Source organism: Dipodomys merriami, unplaced genomic scaffold, assembly GCF_024711535.1.
Source record: "Dipodomys merriami isolate MVZ:Mamm:240054 unplaced genomic scaffold, mDipMer1.0.p SCAF_11, whole genome shotgun sequence".
NCBI lineage: Eukaryota > Metazoa > Chordata > Mammalia > Rodentia > Heteromyidae > Dipodomys > Dipodomys merriami.
In genome coordinates this window covers 39414016-39437952 of record NW_027202382.1, presented here as the reverse complement: position 1 = coordinate 39437952, position 23937 = coordinate 39414016, and the positions used below count along the sequence as shown (strand labels likewise).

At 40.7% G+C, this 23937-nt stretch overlaps 1 protein-coding gene across 7 annotated transcripts in view; it reads left to right on the top strand.

The window, feature by feature from the left end:
• Positions 1–23937, top strand: part of Dennd1a (DENN domain containing 1A) — a 482983-nt gene that overhangs the window by 270951 nt on the left and 188095 nt on the right. For all 7 annotated transcript variants that reach the window (XM_070013301.1, XM_070013293.1, XM_070013274.1 and 4 more), the window contains 2 exons: positions 4407–4507; positions 21498–21543. In XM_070013301.1, the coding sequence (XP_069869402.1) occupies positions 4407–4507; positions 21498–21543 (147 nt within the window). The remainder of the gene's footprint in view (positions 1–4406; positions 4508–21497; positions 21544–23937) is intronic.

Genomic DNA, 23937 nt, shown 5'->3' with positions numbered 1-23937 from the left:
CCCATTGTCTTCTTTAAGCCTTGGAGAAAATTAATGGAGTCATATATAAAGCTCCATGATATGACTAATCTTGTACACTTTTAATCAAGGACAGAATTTGCTAAGGTGTGGCCAAAATTCACCAGCGGTTTTCTTTACAGTCTGTATCCTGGCTAGACTGGCTGTTTTGGCGTCTAGTTTTGTCTGGAGTCTTAGACTATTCAGCTGCTTCAGGCAAAATCTTTTGGGGTGTCATTAAATGGGATTGATAATTGGCTTCTGATGAATATTCATTGTGACTAATGACTTTGGGCAAATTTTACACATACTATCTTTATATTTTCCCACTGAGTGAGATTTTGATAGGATCATTTTCCTCAACTTGTACTTTAATTAAATATTCACAATACCCCTTTGTTGACTGTGCTCCAAATTGTATTCTTTCATTACTTTAAAAATGTACCTTCTATAAGGAATCAACATAGCCATTTAGAAATGGGCCTTAAAGTTATTTTTAAAGTAAATGGCGAGTGATACTTTACAGAACACATTACTCCTAGTTAAGTATAGCCATGTAGTAAGACTTTACTTGTAATCAGCTTAGCCACTTTTCTTGAGGAACAATATATATATATAATATATGCCACTTAGTATTTTGGGTAAGAGCCAAATAACTCTCTGTTTTGTTTGTTTTCTTAAATGGATGAATGCATTTTACCTCAATTGCAGATTTAGCCCTTAGAAAATCCTCTAATGAAATAATCAGGCATTTTAAAAACCTGATTTTTTGTGTATGTGTATGTGCCTGTCTTGGGGCTTGAACCCAGGACCTGGGTGTTGTCCCTGAGCTTTTGTGCTCAAAGCTAGCACTCTTCCACTTGAGCCATAGCTCCTCTTGAACCATAGCACCACTTCTGGATTTTGTTAGTTAATTGGAGAAAAGAGTCTCATGGACTTTGATGCCCTGTCTGGCTTCAAACTGTGCTCCTCAGATCTCAGCCTCTTGAATAGCTAGGATTACAGGTGTTAGGCACCAGTGCCTGGCCTTGATTTTTTTTTTTTAAATAAAAGTAAGTTATTTTAAGATCTTGGCTTTTACTTAGGAGACTTATTTTGAGGTTAAGAAGACATGGAAAGACACTATAAAGAAAATAGTAATCAAAGGGCTGGGAAGGTGCCTCAGTGGTAGAGTGCTTGCCTTGCAATGCATGAGGCCCTGGGTTCGATTCCCCAGCACCACATAAGCAAAAAGAAAAAAGCCGGAAGTGGCGCTGTGGCTCAAGTGGTAGAGCGCTAGCCTTGAGCTGAAGAGCTGAGGGACAGCACCCAGGCCCAGAGTTCAGGCCCCACAACCAGACCCCAAAAAAAAAAAAAAAAACAGAAAAAGAAAAAGAAAATAGTAATCAATTTCCAACTCAAATAGGATCATTTTAAGAGATGGCTTTTTCTAAGAATTACAAATGAATTTATATAATGATGTTTTAAGTGCTTTCATTTATTTGATGTGTTACAGAATAGCCATATCATTGCACGAATGGATAAATGAATAAATAACTTGATCTTTCCTATGGTCACATATCTTATGTCTAAACTTGTTACTGTTTTGGAATTTGTGTTACATGCCCCACTCTGTGCGCCTCATGAAAATGTTGGGTCAGTTACTGTTGATATCTAAGCACTAAGCAGCTATCTTTATGTTGTGAATATATTCTAAGTAGGAATCATTTTTTATTTATTCAAGACACACTCTGTTAACTAACACTTTTATGTATGCAGTGCCACTGAGAATAAGATGAAGAGAGAAAGGTCCTCTGTCTGGGTACTTTATATCTGGGGACAAGTGTTGTGGTCCTGTTAGTAATGGGGAAGTGCCCCAGTGAGCCAAAGTAAGGCGTCAGGGATAAGGGGAGTGGAGTACTTGTACAGAGGCCTGAGGAAGGAGTTTGCTAGCAGGACAAATTGAGACCAGTGTGGGAGATGAGTGAAAGAAGGGGGAGGGAAGGAGTCCATAACTATTCCTATGTTCCCTATTATATATTCTAAGGGAAAACAGCCAGGGCTGTTGAGATGTGGTTTAAGGTAGATTTTTGAGCTGGTGGAGACATCTGTTCTAACCATGCCCCCAGACTTCTGAGAAGAAAGTACTATGACTAGACCTGCACTTTCAGAAGAGTACTCTGGCAACTAGGTAAAGGATAAGCAGCAAGAGTCAAGGCTGAAGGCCAGTGTAATCTTCTGTCCTGACTTGAGGATGGCATTAGATTATGGTTGGTTTGTTCTCCACTCACTCAAGTGTTTTCCATCTGTAAGAAACTCTGAAGGGATTTGTCATTTGTATACATAGGACAACCTCCTTTATTGAGGAATCTAAAAATAGATTGGGAAGGACGGATTGGGGCTTTGGCAGCATCATTGGAAGCAACTCTCCAGTGCTCAGTAGATCATCTCCCGTTCATGGCATGTACTTGATTTAAAGAACAGGATCTGGAGGGAAAAGAGAATGGGGGAAGTAGTGCCCTGGCTTCAATACACAGCTCTCACAACTGTGAAACATCAGCAGAATATCCAATTTAAAGCTGGTCATGTTATACTAACCTTTGGGATTCTTTTAACTGGGCCTTGGCACGTCACTCTTTCAGCACGTAAATGTCCTTCTGTCAGCAAAGGCCAGTTAACAGCTTCCAAAAGAAGCAAAGTTCTCTAGGGAACAGGCTTCCCAGAAACCAAAGAAACATAAAGAAAAAAGACAGAAAGAAACATGTGTTGTTGGCTTTTTTTTACTTCATAACTGCATCTCCAAAGGTTGCCTTTTTTCCCTTTCTTTTTGCAATATTGAATTTTATAGGAATTGTATTCCTTTTTATTTTCTTTTCCTAAAATTTTAATTGTATCAAATGCTGATTTTATGATGTAGCTAACTCTTAAGGAACAAAAATAGGAATACAAAATAGGCATGTGTAAAAAGCATAGAAGAGAAAGGATTAGGCCGTAACCAATGCCAGAGCAATTGATTAACTGAAAAAATAAATTCTCACCTCAGTTTTTAAACCTAAATTAATTCCAGATGGATTAAAGAGTTAAATGCTAGGAGAAAATTTGGAGGACCTTCTTAAGATAAAAGTAGAGGAAATCATCACTAAGGAAAAGATTTGTCTACATAATTATCTAAACACTCAGAAATTAAAAGTAAGTAAAGTATAAATTGGTTTTTAAAAGATCATAAAGGGTTAGTATCCTTTAGGAACCACTATTGCTTGCTTTTTAAAAAAAAATTAAATTTTACTGTAAAGGTGATGTACAGAGGGGTTACAGTTACATAAATCAGGTAATGAGTACATTTCTTTTTTTAATATTGATTGCTTATAAATCAGTTTGAAAATACTATTGCTTATAAATCAGTTTGAAAATACTAATACTTTTTGTTCTATGCATATATTTATTTAACATTTATTAAATACCAACCATGATCCAGGAATAATATTTTACTATTAAAAAAAATTCAAATCAGGGCTCAGTGGTATAGTGCTCGCCTTATATGCATGAGGACCTGGGTTCAATTCCCCAGCACCACATAAGCAGAAAAAGCCAGAAGTGGCGCTGTGGCTCAAGTGGTAGAGCTTTAGCCTTGAGCTGAAGAGCTAAGGGACAGTGCCCAGGCCCAGAGTTCAGGCCTCACAACTGGCCCAAAAAAAAAAAAAAAAATCAAATCCATAAAATATGTCCTGGGGGGGGGCGGGGGGGGGAAATATGGTCCCAGGTGACAGGTTACCAAAAGCAGCAGGAAAAGTCAAAATTGCTCCTAGCAATTTCTGCCTTGTAGCTCAGCTAAGGAGCAAAATCTCTACAACCAAGGGAAACCCCAAGGTAGAGATGCTCCGGCCAAAGACCGAGAGAAGGAAGTGGAGGAAGCTCAGAAGAGTAGGCAGAGGCTAGCCTCACCTAGTACATTAAGACATGGGAGCACCTCCAGGGTTTGGGCCTTTCTCCCCTGGCCTTCTAGTTCAGTTGTAAACCCCTGCTTTTGTTCCCTTTTCTGGTTAAATAAAATTCATCAGGATGTTTATTGTTCCAATGACTTTGTCATTTTTAAAGTTAACTAAGGACAACCGGTTTTCAGGTCCTTCTGCTCACTCTCACTCTCCTGGCTTTTACTTTTCTTTTTACTTTTACCCTTTACAATGGAATGAACTCAGGGTCTTGTGCATGCAAGGCAAGTACTCTAACAGAGTTTATACCCCTGTCTTGCATTCACTTTATAATCAGAGAGGAAAAAAGTAGATATTTTTAAGAGAAAGCTCTTACAAATGTGCATTAGAGTAAGTTAACTTAGAATAAGTGGATGAGTAGTTATTTGACACTGGAACTTAGTGGTAATACTTGTTCCCTTTCAGTTCTTAGCTCTTAATCTCTGCTTTGCTCTGTTGCAGTTGACTGCCTGCATTCATGGCTCAGCCGCTATGCTCTACCCCATGTACTGGCAGCATGTGTACATCCCTGTGCTGCCTCCACACCTGCTGGACTACTGCTGGTAAGAAGCTACCCACCTTCTCCTTACTTTTTCTCCTCCAGTAATGTACCAGGAAATGTTACAGCTGTAACTTGGTATTGCCCTGGGTTATTCCAGTTAAATATACTCAGGTTTTGGGGTACCTGAGTACCACTGGGAGAGAAAGCCCACAAGTCCTATTTCTTGCATTCAGACAGAAATGTTTCTTTATTCAGATGATACAGCTGGGAAAATGGATGTAGTTCCTTTGCTAAATAGCATGATCCTGCCTTTCCGTTATTTGGACAGTTGAGGATACTCCATTATGAATGAATTTAAAACTGGTACTCCAGGACCATGAAGATGAAGAGTCCTGTCAGTAACATCATTGATAACTGGAGCTGTCATTGTGGACTGTCTGGTCTGTCTCCTTTACATCTATGATCTCATTTAATTCCAGTAGCTCTGGAAACAGGTGTTATTAGCTCCATTTCACAGATCAATAAGCCAAGACCCCAAGAGGTTTAGTAGTGTAGATAGTATGTGTCTGATTCCATTCTTATAAAAACAAACAAGAATTATACACATGTAGACACACCATAAAAAGTAGATTATTAAAGAAGCAGACGTTTGCTTATACACCCAAATATTTAACAATGGCATAGTAGAAACAAGATTTCAGCGTGCCTTTTATTCTATTTTCTGTATTTTGTTTGCTTAGAGGATTTGTTATTTATTGTTTACTGTGAAAGCTGATCCATTGTCCTTTCTACTTCACCACTCTCCAGAACAGTCACCAGCCTACTGAGAGCATGGTGTTGGCAAGGTATGCTGCTGAACCCTTGTCATACCAGGCTACCATTCTAGAGAATCAGAGTTCAGACGCTAATGTATTGGTGCCCAACTGGATTTTAGGAGGACTTCACCTTGGAAGTTCATGTGTTTATATAGCCATCTCTCTCCTGGTCTCTTGTCACAAAAGAAAACATCTGACCAGAGGATGATTACAGGCTTGTAGGGATTGGTGTCTGTTAACTGTAGGATGTAAGATTGAAAAGAAAGACCCCAAGAGAAAAAAAACAAAAACAAAAACCCTCCAATCAAGGGTTAATTTGATCACCTTCAGCCTGCTGCTACCACTCTGGTCAGAAACTACAAATGTCATGAAATTTGAGTCAATGCTCAGAGCTTTATTCTATTGTGCTCTGGGACTCCTCACCACCTTGCTTTTCATCCTTGGTGGTAAGAGCCAGCAGGGATAACTAGCATTTTAAGTAAAGTGCTGGGAGCCTGAAACATGCAAATTTGAGGGAGGTTTGTTCCTCTGCAGATGATTTAAATGTTAAGTACGTCCCCTTGCAGGGGATACAAGAAATGGAATCTGAAAACTATTATCTCCTGTAGAAATGAACTCTCAATTTACTCACTGCACAGGAAGGGCGGATTCTAGTCATTTTCACTGCCAGCAGGTGCCCTTTCTATGCATAATAGACTTCGCAAGTGTAATTAACACATGAGGACTACTGCTGCCAGTTTTTCTTCAGGTACATGCTGCTCAGAGTTTTCAGGACAACAGTGTAGGCCATAAGAGCTTTTCACATTGTGCTTGATGATGAGGTGTTCATTGACCTCCAGACAAAGACATGGCAAATGGGGCTGAACCCAGCCCCTGCTGTTAGTATCACAGGTCATAGTCCTTGGGCCCAGGGACCCCACCCCCAGCCCCCCAAAAAAGCTATATTGTAGTCTGGTAGACCAGAGACCACTAGAGCAAAGCTCTAGTTTGCATGCAGTTAATAAATGAAAGTATGATACTGAACACCCTGCAATTATGTGGAAGACTCTAATTGCACATTCACAAATACAACAACCAATTATCTGAGTTAACTTTAATTAGAGCTATAATCACAGATTTTAATTATCTGAATAATCAGTTTAGTACAAATGGTTTGCCTTAAATATTTCCCAAGTTAATTTCTTCCTATCCCTTCCCAATTTGAGAGTGGCAAAGTGGAAAGTACTTAGGTTTGGATTCAAATCTGTCTCATCTCTTATTGACTATGTCACTATTAAAAATCAGTTTTACCTCTGACCTTGCAATGTCTTTTTCTGTAAAATGGGCATAATTAGTCCACATTATTGAGAGGCTATCAGAATCACAAGTGTTAGTCATCAAGTGGCTTGTAGGGGCCACTTGTTTACTGTGATTGCTCTTATCACCATAACCAAAAACATGGGGCATGGATTTTACTCTCCAGAAGGTTTAACTCATATTAATCTTGCTTCTACTGCCTTCAGAGCTCAGGGGAAGACTTTATAATTCGTCTTCTCTTTTTACCCTTCAGATTGTTTTTATTTTGATTTTTTTTATTTAACTTGAGTTATTGTATGGTTGTTTTCATTTGCAGCTGTGGCATAAGAATGAAAAGAAAAGAAACAAAAGCAGATGGCAGAGAAAACGAAAGGAGTAAGACATTTCCAGCCCTTATGAATATTTAAAAACATGTGCTGCTGGTTCCTTTCTACTTCAGATCTATGCCATTCCCTTGACTTTGAAAGTGAGAACAAAAATGTTCTCTACCTTGGCTGATGGCATCTCTGACCTGGGCCAATATTGGGAAAGCCTTCCCATTTCTGGGACAAAAGGATTAACTTGCTGATGAGAATCATCCTTGTCTATCATCATCATCCACTGTTTTGAGTGCACTGTGTAGCAAGCTCTTTCTCAATGTCACTACTATCTTTAAAATTAGTTGTAAATTATTCACTCCCTTGTATAACTTAGGAAATGGAAACTTAGGGAAGTGTAGTGAGTTACTGTCAGGTAGCTAAGAAATAATGGAGCTTAGAATCCAGAGGTCCAGGATGTTAAGCCTTTTTTTTACTAATATACTGCAAAGTGTCAGAGAATGAGTCATACCTATCCCCAAGATTTTGTGGAATAAAAAGTCTTCGTATAGTCTTCTTGATGTTTGCTTATTGTAGACATACATTGTCATCTGTTAATTATACATTCTCTCAATAAACATTTATAGAGCATATTATGACTATATACTATGCTAAGGAAATTTTGCAAATTAATAGTCCCCGTAGAAGTGATATGGGATTTCCTATGTAAACTCCTTTTTCTCCTTTCTTCCCTCTAAAGTATACCTAAATATCCCAAACTATCTCCCAAATTGAATTTGTATATTTGGATTATTCTAGGTTATATTAACATACTTTTTGTGAGCAAATATTTTCAAAGCAAGGCAAGAGTATGGTTTTCCAGTAAAAGTCAGTAAGGTACAGCTATATTTGTAGCTAACTTCTGATGCATTCTGTGGTCAAGAGTAAGTGACAAAGTTAAATAGAATATGTTAGAACTAAAACCTAGATTTTGCATTTGAGCTTGTGAAATACGTTGTATATTTCATGACATCATAAAAGCCATTTCTAATAGCACAGGGATGTTCAGATTCTCTGAGAGATACTAACCCTAGGCTCTTCCCTGCTCTATGCTAGGGTTCTGAATCAATCCCACCTGCTGCATGAATCTGTTCCATCTAGGATTTTTAGCAAAAACTCTTTAATACATTAACCACAGGGTTCCTTGTCCATGTGGCTATCAGTCCGGATATAGCTGTGAAGTGACTTCCAGTGAAGCACAGCTGGGCCCATTCTAATCAATGTCTTCATTGATACTATGAAATTTTGCATTGAGAGTGCATTAATGTTAAATTAATTGGAATCACTACTAATCTCGGTGGCAGAGACAGAAATCAGATGCAGGTGTGGTGATAGGAAAAGAAAAACATGGCTTCAACCCTGGCTTTTCCATATAGTAGCTTTGAGGTCACTGAGCCTCTCTGAGCTGACCAAAGGGAGTAGGAGTCATTCAACACAAAGGGGTTTTACTGTAAATAGTAGGTTCTATGGTTTGTTTTTGTTATTTCTGACTATTCTCATGCATATGCAGTGGATATATCTTAGTGGACAAGTATGTGTATATGTACATATGTGTGTATATATATTTACACATACATGTGTATGTACACACAAATAAATGATTAAACAAAATCCAATTGAAGGATGGGTGCTGGTGGCTCACGCCTGTAATCCCGGCTACTCAGGAGGCTGAGATCTGAGGAGAGAATCACAGTTCAAAGCCAGCATGGGCTGGAAAGTCCATAAGACTCTTATCTCCAATAAACCTCCAGAACACCGAAAGTGGTGCTGTGACTCAAGTGGTAGAGCACTCATCTTGAGCTGAAGAGCTGAGGGATGCACCCAGGCCCAGAGTTCAAATCCCATAACTGACCCCCCCACACATACACACAAAATCCAATTGAAATTGACAGTGTCCAGGTAGGATGCAAATGGATTAGTTGAACAAATGGATTAGTGATTAAAATTCCCTTCTATATACCCAATTTTGGGCTAGGTAGGATATTTTAAAGAATGCTAAAACAGACACAAGAGCTTTGTATCTTGTCCATATTGCAGCAAATGCTTATGTGTGCTATGTCCCTAGCACTGGACAGAGGGAAATAGGAGCTGGTAACTGGTTTTGTCTTATAGAAAACATGACTCCATAGAGGATTTTGCATGCTTAGGTGAACAAAAGAATGGAGGGTTGCTTTTGTTTGTTTGGATATTTGGGTTTTGTTGTTTGTTTTTGTTTTTTTGTTTTTTGTTTTTTGCCAGTGATGGGGCCTGAACTCTGGGCCTGGGTGCTGTCTCTCAGCTCTTCAGCTCAAGGCTAGCGCTCTACCACTGGAGCCACAGCGCCACTTCCAGCCTTTTCTGCTTATGTGGTGCTGAGGAATCGAACCCAGGGCCTCATGCATGCAAGGCAAGCACTCTACCACTGAGCCACCTTCCCAGCCCGTTTGTTTTGTTTTTTAAGCTAAGAAATAGCAAGGGTCTGAGAGTGGTCCAGTACTCAGGGGATGGTACTATTATTATAGGAGTTTACCTGGAAGGAAGGGGATCAAAATCAGGATTTTCCATTCCTATGGAGGAAGAGAAGTTGTGTTTTTAGTGTACTTGACCAGAAAGTACGTACACACACACACACACACACACACACACACACACACACACACACACACACACACACACACACACACACACACACACACACACACACACACACACACACACACACACACACACACACACACACACACACACACACACGTATATATTGGTCAAACAAAGAACAATTATAGATTACTGAGTAAATCCTGAGAAGGTTTGACTATACTCAAAGGGTTGAGGCTGAGTGGTGGGAAGAAGGTCCAGATTAGAAGTCAAAGTCCTGGTCCAAATCCTGGCTCTGGTTCTATTTAATATGTAACTAGGGTGAGTTACATCCTCTTTCCTTTGAGTTTCATTTTCTTTTTCTTTTTTTTGGGGGGGGGGGTCTCATTGTGGGGCCTGAACTCTGGGCCTGGGTGCTGTCCCTCAGCTCTTCAGCTCAAGGCTAGCGCTCTACCACTTGAGACACAGTGCCATTTCTGGCTTTTTTCTTTTTGCTTATGTGGTGCTGAGGAATTGAACCCAGGGCCTCAGGTATGCAAGGCAAGCACTCTACCACTGAGCCACCTTCCCAGCCTGAGTTCCATTTTCTTTATCTACAAAATAATTCCAGTAATATGGCTAGAAGTATAGTCTGGCACCAAATAGACAACTAAAAAGAAGTTACTGGGTAATGAAATTAACCCACCCCTAGGCTGATGTGACCTTCATTTCCTTCAGCAGCCCCCAATACTTAGAGTCCCAAGAGCTTGTAGAAGATATTTTGCATACTTCTAAGAAAACTGGTTTTTGGATTTACTCAGTAATCATTTTTCTTTGTTCAACCAATGCACATTTAAGTGTGTGTGTGTGTGTGTGTGTGTGTGTGTGTGTGTGTGTGTGTGTGTGTGTGTACACTTTCTGATCATCAGGTACACTAGACACACAATTTCTTCTCTTCTTCCATAAGTGGGAAGTCCTGATTTTGATCTCTACTCTTCCAGGTGAGCTCCAGTCCCATCACCCAAACACCTCCCAATGTCTTTACATCAAGGAATTGACTCAACATAAGGTTCAATGAGACAGCCCATCTTCAGACCATAGCAGAGTAAGAGAGGACAATGTCCCTTTAACATAGAAACCACTCTTTCCAAATTAGAAGATGAAGTTTGTTGGCTCTCACCCACCTGCCTTCAACATGCTCTCCTGACTGCACCCTAACCACCAGATGGTCTTTCATTTTCTTTTTTTTTTGGGTCCGGTCCTGGGGCCCGAACTCTGGGCCTGGGCGCTGTCCCTCAGCTCTTCAGCTCAAGGCTAGTGCTCTACCACTTGAGCCACAGCGCCACTTCCGGCTTTTTTCTTTTTGCTTATGTGGTGCTGAGGAATTGAACCCAGGGCCTCATGCATGCAAGGCAAGCGCTCTACCACTGAGCCACCTTCCCTGCCCGGTCTTTCATTTTCTTGATTCTGCATCTGAACCTCTGGACCCATGTTCTGATATTTTCTCTGTGATAAACTTCTACTGCTATAGAGATCTCAGCCATGGAGTCCCATCCTTATGTTTTCTGAGTCTGTCTCCTTCCAGTAGACTGGAGAGGCACAAAAGGGTGACCTACTCCCTGCCTGCTTTCTGCTTGTAAGGTAGAAGCAGCTTATCTCCAGCCCCAGTTTCTGACCAGCCTCCATGCTTTACCTTCTGCTGACTTGCCCAATTTCGCATACACATTATGTATGTAATTCCTCAGTCCTCTCTGGCCTGCAGCCTGGCTTAGATATACAATCCTTAGAAAACTCTAGAATTTCTGAGGTACAGTGTAGTAGTCTCCCCAACAAAGGCATTCTAACTATGTATTGGGAACCATAGGTCACTGTAAGTTAGGAGCCACAGACCATAAAAACATCCAAGATTCCAGAAGGCAGCAGCACTGGAGCAAGTCACCTCATGCCAGGGATTTTCAGACAAGTATTCTTGCCTCTCTCAGTTTCTGGCACCAGGAAAAATGTGTGAAGCACTATCGTAGTGCTAGGCTCTTTCCTTTGAACATTTGAACTGAGAACCTAGGCAAAAAAGGTTAATGGATGCTAAGCATTCTTGGCATATGTGACATCTTTGTACTGGAAAAAGAAAGAAAATCTTTTCTTATTATTACCAGTTACATCGAATGTTCTTTATTTATTCCTCTATAAACCTCTTTCTCTTTGTTTCTTCTCATTTGTTTTGCACCTAATTCATTTCTGCGTTTCTAGAAGGAGCTCCGGGACTGCTGGTGAATCCCAGTCTGAGTTTGTTGGGGGAAGTTGTTTTTTGGTGTGTGTGTGTGTGTGTGTGTGTGCGTGTGTGCGTGCGTGCGTGCGTGCGTGCGTGCGTGCGTGTGTGTGTGTGTGTGTGTTTTGTTTTGTTTTGTTTTTGTTTTTTTGCAGCTAGTTCTGGCTATTATGGTTCTGGTTGAATTCTCTATGGCCTCTGAGAACTCTGTCTCCTGACCTTTACTGTATGATTAACTTCTCCTGCTACAGTGGTCTCAGCCATGGAGTCCCTCCTGATGTTTTCTGAGTCTGTTTCCTTCCGGTAGACTGAGGAGTCACAAAAGGGCGGCCTACTTCAGGCTTTGATGTTGACCTTTCCAGGTTTTCACCCAGGCATTATCTTTGTAACTTAGGTTCATTTCAGTTAGGACAAGTGGCTTAGGGCTCTGGAAGGCATCTGTCCCCCCTCCTTCACTGGTTACCCTGTGGAGCTTTAGAGCCACACTCGGACAATGTCCTCTCTCTGCTTGCTTTCACTGATCAGTGCCAGTGATATACATGTGTCTTGCATTAGCAGCATCCAACTCAACTCACACTGAGCTCCCCTTCTGCTGTCAGAAGCCTTCCTTGTGCTCTGGCCATGTGAAACCACACACAGAAACAGGTGATCTTCACTTCCTTACCCAATCTAGAGTTATTGCTGGTCTTACAGGTGCTCATTCTCTGCTATTGCTAAAAAATTAGAGAGTGCTGGATGGGAAACAAGGAAAGAAATTAAATACCATTTCCCCAAAGAAAAGTTGAATTGATAGCATTCACACCAATTGTACTTTTCAAGCCCTGTTATGTGCCTCTCACCAGCCTTATGACTTGTCAAGTCACTTAACCTCTTTGAGCTATAGATTCCTCTGTAAGCTACAGAGATAAGCCTTCAAGATTGCTGTGAAGATGAAATGAGGTCACCTTAGGCCTTCCTGTCTTGTATACCACAGCACCCATGAGTCTCCTTGTTGCAGCAGTGTGTGCACATAGAGTAATGTACTTATTTCATCTGCTGCTAGTAGGCTCCAAATAGGCAGAGACCAAATCTATTTTCTTTCCTCTTTCCCCAGCCTGATATTGTGCTAGTTGACTGACCAGCATATGATAAGCCCCCTCCAGTCTTTTTAAAATTCAAGCTTCTGACTAGTAGTTCTCTCCATTTCAGAGCCCCCACAGGTAGCAAAATCCATAGAAGATGTTCAATTTCATTATGTAAGACATTACAATAGTTGTATATAACCCTGCGCATATCATATCCTCCTCTATGCTTTAAATCATCTCTATATTACTTTCACCTAATGCAATGTAATGCATTGTAAATAGTTACTGTGTATTGTTTAGGGAATAATGATGAGTTAAAGCAGCATTGAAACAACTGTCAGCAAGCCTGGGAACACGAGATTTGAATGGGATGCCCTGCAAACACTGCTCAGACAATGTGTGCCAGAGAGAGGCTGGGGGTGGTCTATGAAGTGGTGAGAGGCCACAGCTGGAGGTGCTACATAGTGCTCAGTATGCAGCAAATTCAAGTTTTCCTTTTTTGGAACTTTCTAGAATTTTATTTTTAGAGTATTTTTGATCTACCGTTGGTTGAATCTATGGACACAGAACCTGTGGGTATGAGGGTCGACTGTAGTTTATTTTTCTCTGTGGATTCCGCAGGTCATCTTATGATCTCATATCTCTTTGGGTTTGGCAGCAAGAGGGCTCAGAGCCCAATTTGTGGCCATCAGTAGATGTCGTAGCATGACGCTCAAGTATTGACTTTATTGTTTTTTTTTTCTTTTGCCTCTAATTCTTTCCCTACTTTAGGGATTATACTGAATATATTCATATGAATTGCTTAGAACAAAAAAAAGAGTCAATTCCAGCTAGTGAAGCAAGCATAGTTTTATTCTGATGGATCTACTAGCTGTTGAAGTTTTTATTTTAGTATAATTATCAAATTATCTTTTGCTAAATGTAGCATAATGGTCCAGAGAAGTCACTATTAAATAAGAGCAGTATAAGAAACATTGCGGGAGAGTTTGGGCTGGAGTTGCTGTTAAGAGGGAAACTTTGAACAAATTTCTCAGAACTTTTTTCATGAGGGGAAAAATAAAATACCAGTTGGATTATTTGAGGATTCCCTGAGATCAGATAACTAAAGCCTTGAGTAGGATGTCTAGCTTGTGTTAAATATGGAATGGTGCAACTTTGTCCTAGCCTGAAGGAAGGAGGTATAAGCAACCACTGGTGCCATATGAGAAGTGGGCAGCATGGGTTCAATGGGGCATTAAGGAAGCGGGACTGAGGTCTGTAGGTACATCATGTAACTAAGATCTCAGAGGACATATAGAACAAGATAATACCTGGAGTGGACAGAGCAGTGAAGATACTCCTCTAGAAGGTGGGGACTCTAGGCCTTCCTGTGGCCTCCTGAGTAGACTGGAAAAAGCTAATCTCCTTTTGCTCTTCTCCTTCTTTGGCCATTTGAATGCTGGTCTCCTGGAAAATTTTGAGCTTGTTACCTCAGTGTGGTGGGTGTGGGCTCTAGTCTTTGCTCTGCTGTGATCTGCATACCCTCAGATGAGTTACTCATTTTCTGGGCTTCTTCATCTGCACTGTGGTTCCTCCACACTGAGGACCCAGGGAGAACATGTCTAGCAGCCTTGGCTGGCAATGACATGAGGCAAGCACACAGCCAGTGGTTGGCAGCTGCTTGTTACTCCTACTGCCACACTGGTCACCATATTAGCCTAGGAGCACCTCTCTGTAACCTTCAGGAAAGCCAAAGCCACATTTTGTTCCCAACAAGATGTGTTATATCTTCTTTGTTCTTTCTCCTGTTCTTTTGTCCTTTGACCTCCCTCACAAAACCAGGCTTCATTATTTGGAGCAGAATTTAAAACTGTAAGGCAAGCTGTGTTTATTCTTTTGGGTTTTTTTCAAAAACAAGAAAGAAAACAAAAGGCTCAAGTGAATAAGGCCTCTTTCTGAGCTTTCCTTACCTTTAAAAATAGTAAACTGAGGGAAAACTTGTGGGCCCCCCTCTGCTGAGAAAAGTACTTGGGTAAAAAGGTGGTGCACCCGTGGGCGGGAGGGTGGGCACTGTGGTGTGTAAGTAGTGATGCTAACTGTGCATTTGTACCCAGGTAAAGAAAAGAGAGCCAGTAGATTTTCAAATCCCTGGGCTGCCCAAGGCTGTGTTCCTTCCTGGTGTCAAAGAGGGCTTGCCTGCCAGGAAGTGTGAGACCTGTCTTCACCCCCTCCACCTTTGTCTGGTGAAGCTGTATGCTGTGTATTTAGACCACCAGTGTTCTTTTATTTCACCTGACTCACTTCCAATTAGTAGCAGCTCACCTCAGGGGAACATAATTAAGAGGGTTCTAGTTATCTGGGGGAAAGGAATTAAACAAATTGTGGAAGTGCAGTCATAATGGATGGGGACTGCAGGATCATTAAGAAATCTGCAGATCCATATGCATCTCTGTTCATTGCTAGGAATGAACCCAAGCTGTAAGACCTACCTATACCAGAAACACAGGCACTTTCGGTAAACTAATACTCCTTTCCTTTTGTCTTCAGTATCAAGTATGACTGCGACAATATGAGTACAGCCTGCCTCATAGACTGACAGCCCTTAGTTTATAATATTGCTTTACCACTTACTAGCTGTGTGACCTTGGGCAAGTTGCTTCACCTTTCTGAACCTGTTTCCTCATCTGAAAATGTAGATAATAGCACACTACCTTGCAGAGTTGCTTTGAGAATTATATATGTAATGCATAAAAGTGACTGGGTTATAGTCACTCAATAATATTAGTTCCTTTCCCTCTTAGGATTCAAAATAAAGATACCTTTCAGGTAAAGGTCATTATATTGTCACTGCCTTGACACCAGCAACAGAATCCCTTTCCTCTGTAGGGGAGCAGGAAGAAAGAGGAGCTTTCAGTTTCCCAGGATGTAACTGAGGAAGTCAGAGAGTGCAGTAATTTCCAGAGAACAAAGGCCCAGTACAGTAGACCCTATTCTTATATTCAGAGATGTACAATGGCGTCCTACAATCACCATCGGCTGCACAGCAGTTGTGAAGCAGTTGTCATAATCTGCCTGTGCATAGATATGGTTATAGCTGTTAATATTATCATTGCTTTAATTTAATTATGTGTTTAATTGCCATTTAAAATGTCTTCAAAATGGCAGTATGATTCAGCATTGAAATTGAAGTTGCTGTGATTCCTGAAGTGCTCAGGGCAGAGAGAAGCTATCAGTGAAAACAAGTATCTTTGCATTTATATTTTCTAGAAGAGCAACAAACAAATCGGACCTAAATCAGGAAGATACTTTTAGGACATGAATTATTCTTTTGCTTTATTACTGAATTGTCCTTGGAAAAACATGGAAATTGATACCTCTGAATCACAAATGATTCAGATGAGTCGGACTCCAAATGTGAAGCTTTTAGAATTAGCTTACTAAATTTATTTGGCTATGTTTTCTTTTTAATATATGCCTTAGAGTGAGACACACTTTTTTTAAAAATTTCTAAGTGGTCAGAAAGAACAAACAATTGTTTTCTTGCCAGTACATTAAAATAAGGAGGAGAGGCACCCTCCTGAAGAAAGTGCTGCACAAACCCACAGAGCTCACAGGAGAGTGAGTACGTACATGGATGCTGAGAGCATGTGCTTGTGAATCAGAAACCTATATGCAGAGTGATGAATGTTGACACCATCCTTATCATCAGTTTACCAGATGTCTTCAGAATGAAGAATAAACAAGAAGCCATTCTCTGAATGAGAGTAGAATGGAACCAATGGTGCCAGCTACACTGGGCTTGGAGAGAACCCCTCTGGACTTGACAGTTGCTTACTGAGTGTCTACCAGATGTTGCCCCTGTGCTAGGCACATCTTGACTGTCTCTTGTCCTTGCACATTGTCCTTTTAGAGATATTTGGTAAGGATATAGCAAGATATTAAACAAAACAAAAACAAGCCTAACCCCTCTGACTTACTAACTCAATGTCTGGGAGTTCATACATGTGAAGTTGTTCATTTTAAATTCAGTATTGCATTAATGAAAAGAAGTGACTTATTGTCTAACTATGGAGATAGGATTAATTTGATTGCATATTATATGGTCCTTAACAATTACAAAACTTGTAGTATAATATGGAAAGAGTTGATGTAGACAATGAGAAAACAATCAAATATATGCAATTAATTTCAAAGATATAAAACAATTTATGTTGGCTGATATTAGAAAAAGTATAAGGCAAAATTGAGATGATATAATCATAAGTAGATATCTTTTTCCAAAACTGCCTTTTCTAGCTGGGCACTGGTCTGTCATTCTAGCTATGCAGGAGGCTAAGATCTGAGGATACTAATTTGCTGCCAGCCCAGGCTGAAAATTCTGGGAGACTCAGCTCCAGTTAACCACCAAAATACAGGAAGTGGTGTGTGTCTCAAGTGGTAGAGTGCTAGCCTTGAGCAAAAGAGCTTTCCAAGATAATGAATCTTCAGTAATTATTCTGGCATATTAACAATAGGAATTGTTATCAGGACATACCTAAGAATTACCAAGGTACATACTTGGCACACTGAGGTGTTAAGGAATCTCTGAGCTTCTTTTTCTTTCCAGTCCCTCCCCACACCGAGGATTTGTAATTAGATATTTTCAGGGTAACATTGCCATAGATTCTTGGAAGTATTTGAGGCTTTGTAAGCAAATGATAACAACAGGGAAAGGTATTTCTCCAAACTTGCATTCATACAAAACATGATTTTCAAATGAATGTGTTACAGATATTTTCTAAATACAGAACTGTTGTAGTCCTAACAATAGTTGACTAAGAAACTATATTTCTGTGATAACTATAATTGCTCTTAGGGAAGTTATTGGGCTTAAAAAATGCTAAAGATGCCTGAAGAACTAGTCCCACTTTGTCCCTTTTTCCATCTGTACCCTCTTCTATAAGGTTTAATCTCTACTTGGGGTATCATTGATTTTTATTGCAGATAAAAGAGCATTTCATTAAAACCTACCTATTTAAAATTCTAGAAAATATTTCTTTTCCAAGTAATAGCCTATGGTTAAATTAAGAGGGCTTGGGCTGTAGGTAGTATTCACCTTTATCTCACGGTTATTTGAATATCTTTTTCTGCATGTCAACTTGTTTGTTGGGATTTCAGCTCTGAAATTCTAGTTGAAACTCATGGTGACTGATCAGTTGCATGCTTACATGGAAGAGCTGGTCTAGCTGCTGAGGTTTAGTTAAATGTTACAGATCTGAGCTTTCCATTCTCTGTTTAGCTGCGCTTCTGGACACATTAAGTGGCCATTTTTTCTGGAATTCTGTGCTCTTCCTGCCTCCTTTCATTACATTAAGCAAGGTTCCACTCAATGAGACATTTGCAGTCTTAGGACTTCCTGCTGGGGTTTAGACTTTGTATTTTTGACATTGAAGCTGTCATGTTCCTGAAGCTACTTAATTAGAAACACATTCATTTCAGCATATACTGAAGAAGAAGGAAAAAAATACTTGGACAACAGAGCCAGGCACACTGGGAAGTTGGAGGATTTGTGTGGCTGGCAGCTAAGCTAATGGCTTACAGTTTAAGGGGAAAAAAATATCACAGGGCATTTCCCTGCTCCTAGAAGCAAAGAGAATGTGCTGGGCAGACACCCTTAAAAAAAAAAAAAGGCAAAACAAAAGGAGAGAATTTGTGAAAGAAAAGCACAGCTCTACTTTCACTATAGTTGTACATATAGTTCTTTCTTTGTCTATTAACAAATGCAGAAGTCTTCTAGAAGAGTAGTCCTCAAACATTGCTGCTAATATTCAAGTTACTTTTCAGGCTTTCAAAATACATGACTGCTGAGATATATATTAAGACAGTTTATATTCTGGGGAATCGTTTTTGCTTGAAGAATTTTATTTGTTGAATAGTAATGAGGGAATTGTGCCCTTTCTATTTTTAAGTGTTTGAACAATTTTCAAATGTACATCTGATGTTTAAAAAGCTTTGTTGCTTCACCATTGCTTTCTGGATAAAACTTACACTCCTAAACAAAACAAACAAACAAACAAAACCAAACAAACAAGCCCCTAAACTCCTTCATATTCTATTGAAAAAAAAAACCTCTCCTTAACTCCTTATTTACCTTTCCTTGTTCCTCAAACTCTTTCTAAGGAACTATCCTTGCCTGCCCACTTTTACTGTCCCAGCTGCCATGCCACTGAGGATCCTCCAATTATGAGCCCAGGGTCTTTTATCTAATGTCCTAAAAAAAAAATACCCCTGCACAATTTATAAGATAAACCCGTGTATAAGATATAACACTTGGAAAAGTCACCAATCATTCCTTGCCTCAAGAAAGCAATGATGTGGGTAGTGAGCCTGGGCAGTGTAGGCTCCATAGTCTAGAGCCAGTGTGGCCTGAAGGAAGGAATGTGCACCCTTTGGGCTCAAAGCCCAAGGATATTACTTGGTTTTGTGGCATTTGATTTAGACAAATGACTTAAACTCAAGTCTATTTCCTCCTTTGCAAAATAGGAGGATGATGTGGATTAGAAAAGGTGAATTCAAGTGTAGATATAGTCGGGTACCTGTGGCTCACGCCTATAATCCTATCTACTCAGGAGGCTGAGGTCTGAGGATCACGGTTCAAAGCCAGCCTGGACAGGAAAGTCCAGTGAGACTCTTAATCTCCAATAAACCACTAGAAAACCAGAAGTAGAGCTGCGGTAGAGTGCTCACCTTGAGCTGAAGAGCTAAGGGACAGTGCCCAGGCCCAGAGTTCAGGCCTCACAAACGGGCTGGGGGGGGAGTGTTGATGTATCACTAACATACTTTGCATTAGTAGGGAGCATTATTCATAGTTGTATAATAATAGTTATATGTACCCTATTTCAGACCCCTGAAAACAAAGGGGAAGAACTGGTCACTCCAGCATACTCAGGTTAAAAAAAACTTTGCAGTGAGGTTCTTATCCTCTTGCTCAGTGACTGATATGGGGCACTTGATGCTCTGTGAGAGAAACAATTGCTTCAAGAACTATAATGTTCCTTAGTGGCATGTTTGCCACTTGGGTGGAGTAGTTTGCCAGCAGCTTTCCAAATACTTTGTTTAGCCAGAATGGACAGCTAGGTGCCATCTCTTTTTGTGTTGGCAATAATGAGGATTGAACACAGGGCCTCCAATTTACTAGGTAAGTGGACTACCAGTTGAGCCACACCTCCAGCTTCCTTTTGCCTTGACTATTTTTGCCAATTTCATTTTATGTCCAGGTCAGCCTGGCCTTCGATTCTCTTGCTTGTGGTTCTCCAACTCCTTGGAGATGACAGGCATACACCACTGTGCCCAGCCATTGTTCTTTCCCAGTAACTGAGCTAACAGGTACATACTGTCACTCTCATCCAATGGGTTGAGATGGAGTCTCATGATCTTTTGTTTTCCTTGAGCTGGCCTCAAACCATGATTCCCTGATCCCCTCGTCCCTCGTAGCTAGAATGACAGGCCTGAGCTACTGTGCCCAGCAAATAAAAAAATCATTCTTTGAAACCTAATAAGCCCATCATGGGACTGCAACTTATTTCCATTATAATTTTAGCAATCACAGTTCCAATTTGTATTAGGAACTCTACTAGTCACTTGAAGTACATTTTGTCTCATTCTTTGCTGTTGTTTTTGTGCCAGTACTGGAGCTTGAATTCAGGGCCTGGCACTGTCCCTGAGCTTCCTTTGCTCAAGACTAGCATTCTACTATTTGAGCCACGGCTCCATATCAGGCTTTTTGGTAGTTTATTGGAAATAAGAGTCTCACAAGCTGGGTGCCGGTGGCTCACGTCTGTAATCCTAGCTACTCAGGAGGCTGAGATCTGAGGATCACGGTTCAAAGCCAGCCCAGGCAGAAAAGTCCACGAGACTCTTATCTCCAATAAACCACTAGAAAACTGGAAGTGGCACTGTGGCAAAAGTGGTAGAGCACTAGCCTTGGGCTGAAGAGCTCAGGGATAGTGCCCAGGCTCAGAGTTCAAGCCCCATGACCAAAAACAAAAGTCTCACAAACTTTCCTACCCATGTTGGCTTCAAACAGCAATCTTCCTGAGTAGCTAAGATTGCAGGTCTGAGCCACTGGTGCCCAGCTCTTATTTATTTATTTTTTTTGTCATGGGGCTTAAACTCTGGGCCTGGGCACTGTCCCTGAGCTCTTCAGCTCAAAGCTAGCTCTCTACCACAGGAGCCATAGCACTACTTCCGGTTTTCTGAGTGGTTTATTGGAGATAAGAGTCTCCTGGACTTTCCTGCCTGGGCTGGCTTTGAACCGTGATCCTCAGATCTCAGCCTCCTGAGTAGCTAGGATTACAAGCGTGAGCCATCAGAACCTGGCCTCATTTTTTTTCTCCTTTCCTCATTCTAATACCAGCATGCCAGGTCAAGCCTGGTATACCATTTCAAAGATAAAGTGACTGAGGACGTGCTGTTGCCTCACTGCTATTTGAGAACTGACATTGAAGTTGATGCTCTTCCTGTTATCCATAGTGTTTCCAGTGCTGCCTGAATTTTGAAATTCTTCTGAAGTTTCTAGGCTTGGGAACAAAATGTCATATTAGGATTTTTGTTGTGAAAGGAAATGTAACTGTGCATACGTTTATTAAAACAGTTTCTCTCCAAATAGTGAACCATCTGTAATTTTCTGTTGGAAGCAACAGACATTAAAGCAGCTGTGTGTCTCTGTTTCTCTTCACAGTGCTCCCATGCCCTACCTCATAGGAATCCATTTAAGTTTAATGGAGGTAAGTTGACTTCTTTTCCCTTCTACTGCCTGACATGGGGTTTTCTTTTGCTTTGTGAAGTAGAAAAATGCAGTCTCAGGATGCACAACCCAGAGGGAGGTTGAAGCAACAGCTCATGTACATTGCCCTCCCAGATACACAGAGCTGAGCATTTGACTTAGACCCTTCTCTCTGGCCTTAGTGTTCAGGGCTCTTTTACTTTTTCTTGGAGATGGTGGATTTTCCAGGGTGAATGAGTTAGGGACAGAGAGACAGGAAGAGAAGGTTCTATGAGAGTTTGAACAAGGAAGTGATTCATTTTCATAATGATGTTTATTCTAAATCACTGTAATGGCATTACATTTTCATTGTAGGAAATGTGATATAGAAATATGAAGAAATAAATTAAAACTATCCACAGTGCATTATTCCAGATTGAGCCGCTGTTAGCATTTTACTATTCTTCTCATTTTTATTCTGTGAATATGTATTTTTATAAATGTGCATAATTGATCTGGGATATATAATTTTATGTCTATTTCACTTCACATTATGGCATTTCTACATGTTTTTATCTACTCTCAGTCATTTACAATTTGCTACCTGTCATTTCTATTATTTGGATATACCACAACTTAACCAATTTTCTACTGTTGGACACTTAGGTTGTTTATCACTTTTTCCACTGTTATAAATAGCATTTTAGTGAACATCTTTATGCATAAGGCTTTATCTGCATTTTGACTTATTTCCTTAGCATAGAATCCCTAAAGTAGAAATGCTTGGTCAAAGCTAGGAATCAGATGCCAGATTGCTTTCTGTGTGGCTGTACCAATTAGATAAGTTATTTTAAAGGACTTTTCTGCAAGGGTTCTTAGTTTGTAGACATGAACCCCAAGGTAGACCTTTGTACGAGAGCAGAATGGGATGGGGCTGGTTGGCTGAGTGGTACGGGAGATGAGCTCTTAGAGAAAAGCTACAGCTATGGCGGCCTGTGGTGGTACTTTGTATGCCTTAAAGGAAGTGCTACTTCTCTTCTTCTGTTCCCCTCATTTCACGTCGACGAGGACCACCTGCTTCTCCACTAACTGTTGCACACTGTGCTATTGTGCTTACGAAAATGAAACAAGTTGGTTATCGAAAAACCTGTTTGTTTGACATTGAGAATCTTGATCAAAATAGACCACAGAAATCTGCTCAAATTTCTAATTTGACAGGATGGCCATGTGGCTTCTCCATTCTGTTAGCAGTCCCTCCCTGTCATCACCCAGCCCTGAGCACATACAGTACTCCGTTGATGGACTACACCCAGCACAAAGCACATACAGTACTCAGTTTATGGACTACACCCAGCCTGAAGCACACACAGTACACAGTCTACAGACTGCACTCAGCCCGAAGCACACACAGTACCCAGTTTATGGACTGCACTCAGCCCGAAGCACACACAGTACCCAGTTTATGGACTGCACTCAGCCCAAAGCACACAGTACCTAGTTTATGGACTGCACTCAGCCTGACACTCACACAGCACCCAGTTTATGGACTGCACTCAGCCCGAAGCATACACAGTACCCAGTTTATGCACTGCACCCAGTCCTGAGCACATACAGTATTCAATTTGTGTACTACACCCAGTCCAAAACACAGTATTCACTTTATGGTCTATACACAGCTCAAAACACCTACAGTACTTATTTTATGGACCATACCTAACCCAAAGCATATAGAATACCCAGTTTATAGACTACATATCTTGGAGGATGTATTTAAAAAACTAAAAAATAAATGCTTTCTAAGCTAGGGGCCACACACCTTTAATCTTAGCTACTCAGGAGGCTGAGATCAGAGGATCAGATCAAATAGAGATCAGCCTGGGCAGAAAGTCCACGAGACTCCAGTTAACCACCAAAAAGGCCAGAAGCAGAACTGTGGCCCAAGTGGTAGAGTGTGAGCCTTGAACAAGGAAAAGCTCAGGGACATTACCTAGGCCCTAAGTTCAAGTGCTACGATTCTCTCTCTCTCTCTCTCTCTCTCTCTCTCTCTCTCTCTCTCTCTCTCTCTCTCTCTCTCTCTCTCTGACACACACACACACACACACACACAGAGTGAATTCTTTGCTAATGGACCTTTTGTGCCAGTTACTGTCAAGTTAGAAACACTCATCTGAATATTATTTGGTCTATCGTAGTCCACAATTCCCTCCTGCCTTTTCTCCTGCCTTCCAGGCTGCTCTAGGACAGGATTTTTCAGACGCATTGTGTGTCCCAGTACCTTCAGCACTCTCACAAATGTCTAGCCTTAAAGTACTGGTCTTCTCTCTGCCCTCCAGGCCTCTTGTTTAAGGCTTATGTTTCAGAGTCCATGACTCTCAACTGTGATTCTAATGGTGCTCTGCCCCGCTCTGAATATTGG